Source organism: Nannobrachium achirus (genome assembly GCF_963921795.1).
Source record: "Nannobrachium achirus genome assembly, chromosome: 16".
Taxonomy (NCBI): Eukaryota; Metazoa; Chordata; class Actinopteri; order Myctophiformes; family Myctophidae; genus Nannobrachium; species Nannobrachium achirus.
Window position 1 is genome coordinate 24339302 of NC_137823.1, and position 13846 is coordinate 24353147.

The 13846-nt window shown below is 39.7% G+C and overlaps 2 protein-coding genes across 4 annotated transcripts in view; both read left to right on the forward strand.

Moving 5' to 3' along the window:
- Nucleotides 1-591: 591 nt before the first annotated feature.
- On the forward strand, nucleotides 592-9024 carry LOC308300920 (proteinase-activated receptor 3-like; the record flags this gene model as incomplete). Its single annotated transcript, XM_080744816.1, has 3 exons — nucleotides 592-1041; nucleotides 6192-6600; nucleotides 8996-9024. 3 exons carry the CDS (start codon nucleotides 592-594, stop codon nucleotides 9022-9024), a joined length of 888 nt encoding a protein of 295 aa, XP_080600942.1.
- A 1651-nt stretch (nucleotides 9025-10675) lies between these two features.
- senp6a (SUMO specific peptidase 6a) overlaps nucleotides 10676-13846 on the forward strand; it is a 37377-nt gene continuing 34206 nt past the window's right edge. For all 3 annotated transcript variants that reach the window (XM_080744353.1, XM_080744355.1, XM_080744354.1), the window contains exon 1: nucleotides 10676-10734. In XM_080744353.1, the coding sequence (XP_080600479.1) occupies nucleotides 10704-10734 (31 nt within the window). In that variant the 5' untranslated portion in view covers nucleotides 10676-10703. The remainder of the gene's footprint in view (nucleotides 10735-13846) is intronic.

Below are 13846 nucleotides of genomic sequence, written 5' to 3' on the forward strand. Positions count from 1 at the left end.
TACTTTCAATATGGAGATAGTACTTGCTCACATGAGTAAAATAGATTTAACACATACCTGCAATATGATATAATAATATTAATAATAAAGAATAAAAGTAATAATACTGGATTAAAGTACAGGTAGAATGGCAGTATGATAAACATCTGCAGGTAGGTTTCCTTTAAGCTCCAGTGAGATTATACCTATAATACTGAGCAAGGAAGAAACCTTTTGATTGTTGATATTGGTTGTCTTCTTTTCATTGAATCTTCCACATCGAGTGACAATATATAAAGTGCTCTTATGCCGAAAATAAAAAGGTTTCTGTCAGAATCCAAGAGTAGCAGAGGCAGAGAAGACGAGAAACAGATGAAAGTGAAACTTTTCAAGTGATGTGCGACTTTTGGGGGAACATTTAAATGTTCCATTAGACAAATTACAACAGACTGCTTTAGGGGAAGTATACATTGCTGTGTCTGATAAGAGCACACACAGTCTGAATATCTCACTCATGCTGAATGCAAATACTGATTGTCTATTCTTTGCCCAGACAGATAACTACTGGTTTAATATCCGGCTGCTGTCCTCCTGTGAGACATCAAGGCCATCATGGAGGTATTTTACATCAACTCCTCTTTGCTGTTCATCTCTCAAAGACCCATGAACGACAGCCTTGGAGAGAAGACAGAGTATGAGAGCTGCAAACACATGCCCGCTCTCTTGTTGTGGTACCTGATTCTGCAGGTCATTAACATGTTGTTAGGTATTCCAGCTAACATACTGGTGCTGTGGCTCATTCACAAGAGCAAGGGGGAATCTTCCACCTCGGATATTTTCATCCTCCACCTGGCAGTGCTGGACATCTTTTTCTGCCTCACCATTCCTCTGGAGCTCGCCAACAAAGTCTATCCGACACCTAGCAGCACCTGGTACGTACTGCGCTTCATCTACGGCGTGAAAGACTCCTCGCCGATATTTCTTTGCTGCGTCTGCCTGGATCGCTACATGGCCGTGCTCCACCCCATCACCTTCAGTGGACTAAAGGACGGCCCCCACATAGTAGGGCAGGAGAGAGGGGTCTACCAGCACCCCAATGACATGTTTTCGAAACCTGTTTTTTTTGGACCGTTATGATGTCTAGTTATGATTTCTGCTTGTTGCCGTCGCCAACTAATACCCCATGGGGTTCATTTTTAACCTTTTCTCACAACTATTCCCAATCTGAACCATACAATGGTCATAACAGAAAATGCCATAACGCTTGATGTAAACAACCTACAGGGACAAATGAACACACTTTTCTATATGATTTTGACCCAGGGAATTCATTAAAGTGGTTATTTTTAACATTTAAGCACATCTTGACCCTATTTCAGGACAGAAACTGCGAAAAATAACCCAAAATTGTTCAAAACACGTCTATACTTCTCTTTGTACAGATAAATTAAGGTGTATTATTTTTATACCACAGGTTTTTTAGGACCCTTATGATGTCTAGTTATGATTTCTGCTTGTTGCCGTGGTCAACTAATTTCCCATGGGGTTAATTTTTAACCTTTTCTCACAACTATCCCCAATCTCAACCATACAATGGACATAACAGAAAATGCCATCACTCTTGATGTAAACAACCTACAGGGACAAATGAACACACTTTTCTATATGATTTTGACACAAGGAATTCATTTCCGGCATCATTTTTAACATTAAAGCACATCTTGACCCTATTTCAGGACAGAAACAGCAAAAAACTACCAGAAATGTTCAAAACACATCTATATTTCTCTTTGTACAAATACATTAACGTGTATTCTTTTTATACCACATGTTTTTTAGGACCCTTATGGTGTCTAGTTATGATTTCTTCTTGTTGCCGTGGTCAACTAATGTCCCATGGGGTTCATTTTTAACCTTTTTACATCTATCCCCAATCTGGACCATACAATGGACATAACAAAATGCCTTAACTCTTGAAGTAAACAACCTACAGGGACAAATGAACACATTTTTCTATATGATTTTGACACAAGGAATTTATTTACGTCATCATTTTTAACATTCAAGCACATCTTGACCCTATTTCAGGGCAGAAACAGCGTAAAACGACCAGAAAATGTTCAAAAACATCTATATTTCTCTTTGTACATATAAATATTAAGGTGTATTCTTTTTATACCACTTGTTTTTTGAACCCTAATGGTGTCTAGACAATATTGCTTCTTGTTGCCGTGGTCAATCAACGTGGCTTGGGGTTCATTTTAACCCTTTCTTACACCTATCCCCAAAACAAAACATAAGATGGAGATAATAGAAAATACCATAACTCTTGAAGTAAACAACATACAGAGACAAATCAACACATTTTCCCATATAATTTGCACCCAAGGAACTCATTAACGTGGTTATTATTAAGATTCAAGCACATTTTGACACTACTTCATGGCAGAAACTGCAAAAGATTTGCAGAAAATATTCAAATCACATCTTTATCTCTATATCTATATTCTCTTTGTACAACATTTCTAAGGTCACACGTCATGTTTCTTAGTACCCTAATGGTGTCTAGTGTCAAGATTTAGTAGTGTTGCCCAACTCATGTCCCATGGGGTTCATGTTTTTTCCCCAGATATGTTTTTGGGCTTTTATGCCTTTATTGACAGGACAGTAGACTGACAGGAAACAGGGAGAGAGAGTGACACGCAGCAAATCTGGACGGGCTCGGGGATCGAAACAGCGACCCACCGCAGGCTACACAAAGCCTACTGTATGTGGGATGCGCCCAGACCATTTTGAATCGATGTCCGTAAGTTATCAAAGAACAATTTCACTGGTCAGTGTCTTCCATCTCATCAAACTCCACCTCATCCTCTTCCGATATCATCATCATTATCATCAGTGAGGACAGCCAACAGGTCAATGAGAGATTGGGGAAGAATTGGCCCACAAGACCAGACAGGCTCCAAAGTCCATCCTTCCGTCTTCTGCCACCCCTGACCTTCGTCATAGGTTTAGGCCCCCACAAGATTGGCTCAGCTGCTGGCTTGTAACAGGCCACTCACTCTATAGTTCACCCGCTGGATGTGGGGGATGAGCATATTGGCAGAGGGGCAGGTGGGCAAAATGCACTCTAGACCTGCTGAAGAGGGTCTCGTCTTCTCCCACCAGTTTATTCAGCATCTTGCTCCTACCATAGTTCACTGATGTATCACGTGCTTGATTTTACATCACACACGCGAAGGCTTCCAGCTGCTCCTGCACTTCCGGCTTCAACTTACACTCATCGCCAAGCATTTCTCTCAAAATGTTGCATTATGTATAATGCAACATTTTGAGAGACCATATTTAGCAATAATCGAAACAATCATTCTACAGCCGGCTGGGCAATGAGTGTAAGTTGAAGCCGGAAGTGCAGGAACAGCTGGAAGCCTTCACGTGTGTGATGTAAAATCAAGCACGTGATACATCAGTGAACTATGGTAGGAGCAAGATGCTGAATAAACTGGTGGGAGAAGACGAGACCCTCTTCAGCAGGTCTAGAGTGCATTTTGCCCACCTGCCCCTCTGCCAATATGCTCATCCCCCACATCCAGCGGGTGAACTATAGAGTGAGTGGCCTGTTACAAGCCAGCAGCTGAGCCAATCTTGTGGGGGCCTAAACCTATGACGAAGGTCAGGGGTGGCAGAAGACGGAAGGATGGACTTTGGAGCCTGTCTGGTCTTGTGGGCCAATTCTTCCCCAATCTCTCATTGACCTGTTGGCTGTCCTCAGTGATGATAATGATGATGATATCGGAAGAGGATGAGGTGGAGTTTGATGAGATGGAAGACACTGACCAGTGAAATTGTTCTTTGATAACTTACGGACATCGATTCAAAATGGTCTGGGCGCATCCCACATACAGTAGGCTTTGTGTAGCCTGCGGTGGGTCGCTGTTTCGATCCCCGAGCCCGTCCAGATTTGCTGCGTGTCACTCTCTCTCCCTGTTTCCTGTCAGTCTACTGTCCTGTCAATAAAGGCATAAAAGCCCAAAAACATATCTGGGGAAAAAACATGAACCCCATGGGACATGAGTTGGGCAACACTACTAAATCTTGACACTAGACACCATTAGGGTACTAAGAAACATGACGTGTGACCTTAGAAATGTTGTACAAAGAGAATATAGATATAGAGATATAGATGTGATTTGAATATTTTCTGCAAATCTTTTGCAGTTTCTGCCATGAAGTAGTTTCAAAATGTGCTTGAATCTTAATAATAACCACGTTAATGAGTTCCTTGGGTGCAAATTATGTGGGAAAATGTGTTGATTTGTCTCTGTATGTTGTTTACTTCAAGAGTTATGGTATTTTCTATTATCTCCATCTTATGTTTTGTTTTGGGGATAGGTGTAAGAAAGGGTTAAAATGAACCCCAAGCCACGTTGATTGACCACGGCAACAAGAAGCAATATTGTCTAGACACCATTAGGGTTCAAAAAACAAGTGGTATAAAAAGAATACACCTTAATATTTATATGTACAAAGAGAAATATAGATGTTTTTGAACATTTTCTGGTCGTTTTACGCTGTTTCTGCCCTGAAATAGGGTAAAGATGTGCTTGAATGTTAAAAATGATGACGTAAATAAATTCCTTGTGTCAAAATCATATAGAAAAATGTGTTCATTTGTCCCTGTAGGTTGTTTACTTCAAGAGTTAAGGCATTTTGTTATGTCCATTGTATGGTCCAGATTGGGGATAGATGTAAAAAGGTTAAAAATGAACCCCATGGGACATTAGTTGACCACGGCAACAAGAAGAAATCATAACTAGACACCATAAGGGTCCTAAAAAACATGTGGTATAAAAAGAATACACGTTAATGTATTTGTACAAAGAGAAATATAGATGTGTTTTGAACATTTCTGGTCGTTTTTCGCTGTTTCTGTCCTGAAATAGGGTCAAGATGTGCTTTAATGTTAAAAATGATGCCGGAAATGAATTCCTTGTGTCAAAATCATATAGAAAAGTGTGTTCATTTGTCCCTGTAGGTTGTTTACATCAAGAGTGATGGCATTTTCTGTTATGTCCATTGTATGGTTGAGATTGGTGATAGTTTTTTTTGTTATCAATTATTTTTATTTTCCATAACATAAAATTAGAGACATACATATGAATAGAACAAGAAAAAGTAAAACATTAATCAAAGAAAAATGCAATTAACAGACAAACACAAACAATAGCAAAACAAGAAAAGGAAAAGAAAACCCACCCACCCCCTTTCCCCGGACCAACACGGAATGTACAATAGTGCATGCCTGTGCTAGGCTGTTACCACTATATAGTGATTTCTTGAATCATAGCCTTAAGCTTATCTGCAATGTCCGACCACATATTAATGTTTTCTTCTTTTGCTCCGTGTAACCTTGCTATCGACTGCTCTAAATATACTATATCTAGAAAGGTTAAGGCCCACTGGCGAAACGTTAACGTATGAGGAGGTTTCCACCGCGTAGCTACCATCTTCTTCGCCGCCGTTAATCCAGCAAAGAAGATGCGCTTGCGTATATTGTTTAGTTGCAACTGTGAGACGTCATTTAATAAAAATAAAGAAGGAGAAGATATGATATTAATACTAAAAATAGTTGAAAGTTTTGAGGCAACCATATTCCAGAATGACGACACATTTGGGCATTCCCGAGATTGGTGATAGTTGTGAGAAAAGGTTAAAAATTAACCCCATGGGAAATTAGTTGACCACGGCAACAAGCAGAAATCATAACTAGACATCATAAGGGTCCTAAAAAACCTGTGGTATAAAAATAATACACCTTAATTTATCTGTACAAAGAGAAGTATAGACGTGTTTTGATCATTTTTGGGTTATTCTTCGCCGTTTCTGTCCTGAAATAGGGTCAAGATGTGCTTAAATGTTAAAAATAACCACTTTAATGAATTCCCTGGGTCAAAATCATATAGAAAAGTGTGTTCATTTGTCCCTGTAGGTTGTTTACATCAAGAGTTATGGCATTTTCTGTTATGACCATTGTATGGTTCAGATTGGGAATAGTTGTGAGAAAAGGTTAAAAATGAACCCCATGGGGCATTAGTTGGTGACGGCAACAAGCAGAAATCATGACTAGACATCATAACGGTCCAAAAAAAACAGGTTTCGAAAACATGTCATTGGGGTGCTGGTAGACCCCTCTCTCCTGCCCTACTAACAGAGCTGTCCTAGTCACAGTAGTATGGCTTGTCACTCTGGCATATTCCACCGCCAAGGGAGCGGACGTGATTGTCCATTCTTACAGGGTCTTCACTGCCATGATCCTAGGGACGTTTGCCTTCATGGTGTTCTGTAACATTGCAATCCTTTGGGCACTCGGGCAGTCGGGGCCCGGGCGTGACGAGAGGCACCCCGTCAAAAAGAGAGCCTTCAAGATGGTTCTCACCATTTTGGCTATCATAATCTTTAACTACTTTCCGCCTGTAGCACTATTCCCTTTCAAGCATTACTTTTCTCCTGACGTGTTCCGTTGCTATGTTCACTATATTGCATTTGGCCTGATGGACTTCAGCAGTACTATCCAGCCTCTGCTTTATCTGTCCAATCTGTCCAAGGAGAGGCTGCCAAGGGGTTGTTGTACTTGTGGCCTATGTTGCCAAAGTAATCAGGGGTCACGGAATTAATTTGGTGAAGACCCTACAGTATATCCATATGAAGAATGATTGTAGAGGTTGTTTTTGTTTATTACATTCAAAATGTGTCATAGATATTAAAACATTTTAAACAATCTTATTGTAAAAGGAATAAGACATTTACAGATTCTAAGTTATTTGCATTAGCTCTTCTGCTAAGACTATGTAGACTTTTATAGGTTATAATGTTTTTATTTTCCCTATTAATTAAAAAGAAAAAATCTAAACAATTGCCTTAATTTATTAAATACAGCAAATGCAGGGATAATATGCATTTATCTTTTTAATTTAAGACATGAAGCACACAAATGCACACAAAATGAAGCACACAAATGACAAACTCCACATCGAAACTCAAATAGTCATTTCAAAATAATCTGTTATGAAGCCATATATCAGTTGCAACAACACTTACAGTAAAACAGTTATTTAGTTGTGTATATACCTAAATCTATAATAGTACATCACAATATTAATGTAGATTAATATTGGGAATCTTGTACAATCACCATGCATGTTGCAAATTTTCTTTTTTGCCATGTTAAAGAGTAACTTCATATAATTCAAATCTATATGCCCTGTACCTCCATCTGAGCCTTTATATCCTTGTCTGCACGCATCTTTTTAAGAGTGGGAGACATTTTCTTTGGTGTGGAACAGTTCATGTCATTTCAGGTGGTCGTTTCATACTCCTCCCCAGTGTGAGAGTCCTCAGGTGCAGTTTGAGGCTGTCAGCAACCACAGGTGGCAAGTAACTAAGTACATTTACTGTAATTGACATATTCTCAGACCTGCTGAAACACATAAGAGACATTATCATCCCCTCTATGAGTTGTCAGGTGCAGTTTGACGCTGCTAGCAACCACTGGTGACTACTAAGAACATTTACCATAATTGCCGTAATTGTCTTTAATTAAATGTGGCACAGCTAGAAATGCATGTGACTATGCCACCCTTGCTTATATAGTAATTGGACAAAGTAAGGGTCCCCAAACAGGTACAAGCTCAGAATAATCAGAACTAGAGGCTGATGTGCTTTTCGCTTTGTATCCTCGGCTATTGCTGGAGACAGGTGTTTAATTCCTTCATTTTTGCTGAATTCAAATGTGCTTTTATAGTGTGTTTCTTTTGTTCAATATACATTGAATTACCTTGTTGTTTAATTGTGCCATCAATAAATGTCCCTTCCATTGCCTTACTCAAGTAGGCTACTTGTCTTTGGTACAATTCTGAGGAACCATTTGTTTACTTAAGCATTTCCATTTTTCAGACTTTATACTTTCACTCCACTATACATCTCAAAGGCAACTATTGTACTTTTTAACCACTATTGGATATGTTTAGTTTTTGCAGTTGGACTAAATTTTAAAACAAAACTTTTGAATAGCAGATCAACAAGCTACAAACATGTTGCATCTCAACTCATTGTGAGTGTCTATTCATGCATACCGGGTTATAGCTGTGAAAGTAAATTTGATGCTATACACATTTTCCCGGGTACTCCCTGGAACCCCCACTTTGAGAACCATTGCCATACAGGTGTCAAAAGGGCATCTAGAGAGGAGTGCTAATAAGAGTCAGTCTCTATTTTTGGTACACAGCAAAATCTCCACAGTAGTTTAAAGTTTAAAGTTAAACATTTGTAACTCTCTGTTAATTTAATGATGATTTTACTGTGTAAGCATTTCCCATTGTTCTTACCATCAAGGGAGGAACAAAAACAACAGGATGGACTTTGGCCCCAATGAAATTCAACTTATTTGTCTGAAATACAACACTGCATCAGATAACACCCATTAGTGCTTCCCTCTGGGCTTTCATGTGCTCCAAATGACCCTCATAACTCTGCATCTTAATGCCTACTATATCTCCACAGTGCTGTATATCACATTATACAGGAAATGGAAAAATATTTTCCAAAATGCTCAATGTCCATTTTGGAATAAAATCAAATCTATAGCCTACCTCAATTTAATTCCAACTCAAACTGTTCATTGCCAAAACTCTACATACTATAGTTATTATTAGAAATGTGTTGCATATGATTGTTTGAGGTCTGATCGTCTGTCAGGACCAGCACCAGGTTATGTTTGAGGCTCACCTGTTGCATAAAGGACCCAGCTTCAGCTGTAGGCTAAAATGTTAGATGTTTTCACCACTTATTCCCAGAAATAAAATGAAACAAACGAAACAACAAAAGAGAAAACCAGCCAAAAGATTTATAGCAACATTGGGATGTATGATCTAGCAATTATCTTTGAATGTATGGAGTTTTTACAGTTTTAGCCTACTATATGAGTAGATGGTCGTTTTTTTGTGCCTCTCTGGATCAGAGGAGGTCAGGAGGAACAGCGCCATCTAGTGATTAATAGTATAGCCAACTCGAGCAATTTAAAAGAGGTCTGAGCTGAAATAAATATAGCAGCAGTGAGACAATACATAATCAAACATGATGTTATTCTTGACATTTGGATAACATTGAAATGTCTTAAATTGCAGTTCTTCAAATCTTGCCGGTAGGGTGTTAGTAATAATGGAATGATGATGGATTGATTGATTGATTAATTCACGTATTTATTAGAAGTTTGCATAGGTCATAAAGGAGTGTGGATCACTAGCATCCTTTAAAATTGCCCTGAAGAATCACTTACAGGCAGCAGCCATTCGCAACTGGTAAAAAACTAACCTAGCCCAACCCTACCCTCCCCTGCCCCTTCTTTGTATAATACTGTTTATTTAGACTTACTGTTTTCTTTTTTGTTTTTCTTTACATATCTACTGCATAGTACTGTGTTCTATTTGTCTGTCATTCAATGTTATATGAGATACTTCAATGGTTTCCAGTGGAAATAAGCTTAGTCTTTTCATGGATCTCCTTTTAGTAGACCTTGTACCAGTGAACTGTACCGTCATGAAACTGTACCTTTTCCTATGCAAACTTCTAATAAAGTCTTCAATCAATCAATCAAAAGGAAAAGGTAGCTTCATGACAGTACAGTTCACTGGTACAAGGTCAACTAAAAGGATACGCTCAGGAAAGCCGAGGCTTATTGCAACCGAAGGTCGCAGTACACCATGAGAAATGTCGCAGCTTGTCTCCGTCTGTCTGTGTCCTTATTCCTTCAGTCAGTCAGTAGGCCTACACATTTTGGTTCCATTATCACTGTGACATCACTCTGACATCATGCTCTGATGTCACTGGGGAACCACTCTTAACAGAATGGGTTTGCTGCTCTGACATCACACTCTGCCTTCATGTCCCTTTTATGCCCATATATTTTATGCCCATATATAGTCGACAATGTGATGTCAGAACATGCATTCCCAGATCACACTTGCAAATCAATTACATCCTTGTCCATTTAATGCCCATATGTGGAGATCCCTGTCCCAGTGTCATCAATATTAAGGACATATCTGGGATTCCCAGATCACACTTGCAAATTAATTACGTCCTTGTCCGTTCTATGCCCATATATGGAGATCTCTGTCCCGATGTCATCAATATTAAGGGCATATCTGGGAATGCCCAAATTTGGTAATGCCCATATATGGGCATGTTCTGCCTGTTGAGATTGGGTAACTGGTGTGTGTGTGTGTGTGTGTGTGTGTGTGTGTGTGTGTGTGTGTGTGTGTGTGTGTGTGTGTGTGTGTGTGTGTGTGTGTGAATTGTTATTCATTTTACTCTTACTAATAATAATATTAGCAATAATTAAATGAATTTAGAATGTAGAATGTTGCAATTTTTTTGAGGAACAAGCCCCAACATTTCGATGCTTGTTTAGTTTTAATAGTGACAAATAAAAACCTGCATGCAAGTTCATGGTTCATTTAGTGCTTCAAGTTAAGTGACCAACTAAACTTCTCTTAATTAGTTTTCTAATTAAGATAACCGCCCGGCCCCCCCACCTTTCAGGTCTCGCGCGAGCGGCGGTCCATTGAGCAGCACCGCGCACGCATGCTCGTCATCCTCATCATCATCGTCACCCTCCTCCTCCTCCTCCGTTTCGTCGTACAGGAACAGAACATGATGGAGTAAACATGGCTCACAATAGAAGCTCTTTCTTTGAAGGTAAGCAGGCAAAACGTCTCAAACAGACTGCCAGCCGGCCAGGCAGGGCAGTGCTCGCTTGCATGGCACCGCGGGGCGGCTTGCTGGGTCACACCGCGAACCGACGGTTACCGACACCGGCTTAAATAACCACAGCAAAGCCCACTGAACGTTTTCTATTCCGCTTCCACACACACACAAAAAAATAAATACATTTGTGTGTGTTGGGGTCCAACACAACACGGGAGGAGGGTTGGCTAAGCAAGCTATACGCTAAGCTAAGCGTTAGCCCCCCCGATATGCACTGATATCCTTCCCTTCCTCCTCATTATTTATCCCGGTCGATAATGTTATCAACGACGCCACGTTCTATGCTCGTTATCCCGGAAAGGAAGCACTTCGAGCAGGGCATTAAGTAGGGTGAAATGTTGCGAGTACGAAAACTAAAAAAGCTGGCCTTTGCTATTTAAGTGCTGTGTCTGGTGCTCGCTGTCATTAGCGCTGACGTTAGCTAACTGGTTGTCTGTCTGTGGACAGGGCCTTCCTGTCTCTGCTAGCAGGCAAAGCTAACGCAGTGTTTTCTCAAAACTGTCAAATTTCAAGGTCTCCCCTTAACTCTGACAGTGTACAAATGGAACCAAATGAACCCTGACGGGTTCATTTGGTTCCATTTGTACGCTGTCAGAGTTACAGACTTGTATGGGTCAATTTGGACCCCCCTAAAGGAACCCACAGAGTCCCTGGAATCCACTTTGAGAACCACTGAGCTAACGTCATGTATTAGCAGTGGTTCTCAAACTTTTACAAGTCAAGGAGGACCCCCCAAATTGACACTTATTATCCCCCCTTTGAAAAGAGATGCCAGGGACCCCCATGAGAAGATTTTTACGGCTAGCTGTGATTCCAAGCCATTTAATTTTCAAAGGACCCCCATGACATGACATGCTTTAGACTACAGACCCCCATTAAATGGTATTTCTATCTCTGAGACTCAAATGTATTATTGTAAAATCAATGTTAATTTAACTCTTGAGAGTGTACAAATGGACCTGTTAGGGTTCCATTTTTACACTCTGAGCTGAGTTACATACCCCTAAGGGTCCATTTGGCTGGGGACCCCCTGGAATTCCCTCAAGGACCCCACTTAGAGAACTAATGATGTATAGCAATGGTTCTCAAACTTTTACATTTCGAGGTCTTCCCCTTAACTCTGACAGTGTACAAATGGGGTAAATTTCGAACCTTCTATAGAAACCCAAATAGTCCTTGAAATCCACTTCCAGAACCACTGATGTATAGCAGGGTAATAGCAGTGTTTTCCCCAAATAGGGGTGGAAAAGCAGATCTACAAGCTCACGGTGCATTGCATCTCAACACGTGAGCTAATTATAGATTTTAGCTGTTTTGAAATATAAGTGGTTGTGTTGATCATTTTTCTGTGGACCGCCCTCAAGGACCCCTTGGGGTCCCCGGACTACACTGAGAACCACTAGTGTATTAGCACACAGTTAACAACCTGAGCTTGTTTAATATAAAGCATAGGATATTTATAATGCTAATCCACAGTTCCCATATTAGTCCTAAAGTCCATTTCAGTGCCACAGGCTGGTTACTAATTTGGTTTGCTAACTTTACAGGTGCATAATGCATATCATATGTAATCAAAACTACATGAAAATAATCCATAATTATTAAATAGAAAATCTCATGGAGGTATGATGAGTAGCTTGTTTCTACACATGGCCCCTGAAAGTTTGAAAAAGAAGGCCTAAATGTAATTTTAATAGAAATACAGTACAACGTTACAGCGTAATTCATTACCTTGCCTTCGCTACAGTCTATGTGTACACCATCATAGCTGATGTATGTACCTACAAACTAACTCCATTCTCAACAGGATATGTTGGCAAAATGTGCTATGAAATATGAATTCCGTAGCCTACATCAGATTAAAGTATACTGTCTGCATGTACTAGTGCATAATACTATTATGAAGTGACCCAATGTACTGTAGCCATAGTTCAAGGCAGGGAATGATGTAGATAAAACAAAGCTGCAGTTACAGTGTTGGTAAGTGCTATGGATTTATACCTCCATAGCATATCATGTATGAAAGCCCTCTTTCAGCTACTCTGATTACACAAGTCGCACTCCCTCACTGTACTGCAGCTGCATGGGGTAAAAGACATACACTGGTCGCCATTGAAGAAGTCCACCACCTTGCATTTATCCACGGCATCTGTGCCACCCACATTTACACTGTATACAATAATCTCCACTTTTGTCGGTGCCTTCTGAAGGAGCAGATGGAGCAGGAGTATGTCAAGTATGCAGTAAAAACTGTGACATCTAACAGTAGCTAGCTACGTCTGTATGTAGGTGAATGTAGGGTAGTGATTGAGGTAATTACTAATTGGGTCTAAATAGTCTTGATCTAGAGGACTAAACTGCCTATGGACAGCAGGACTGGTTGATGTTAACCATACCTATTTTAAGAATTTTATATTATGTTTCTTTGAACACAGTGACGATAATTAAATGCTCCCAAAATGGTTAGTTCAGCTCCTAGATACAGCACTCTTATTCTTCCAAATGCTCCAAATTACATTTGGAACGACAAAAGGATTGCATGGCCTATTTTACCGGTCTTGGACGTAGACTGATATGTAGCTTTGTAAACTTTTGCTTGGATTTCTGAAAACGGCCTCATAAAATGCCATGACAAGTCTTTAATGTCAATTTAAATTCCCATTGTTCCCTGCTGCTAACATGAGAGGCCAACTGCAATGACAGTTTACAGTTTACAGTTTAGGCATTTAGCAGACGCTTTTAATCCAAAGCGATTTACAATAAGCAGATACAAAAAAACATCACAATAATAAACAAGATAATAAGTCAGTACATTAACAGCAATATAACAATGTAAATGGATATCTATCTAGAGAAAAACACAATATAATCAAAGTTCTAAAAAACCTAAAAAACAAAAACAAATGCTAACTAGCTTCATGTATGGTCATTGATTTTACTGTAGTGCTCATTGGCTCAATGACGAGTCATAAGTTGGCAGTAGGTCGCACACATAGCACGCAAGTAATGAGAATCATCACATTATACCTGTTTGTAGGGATTA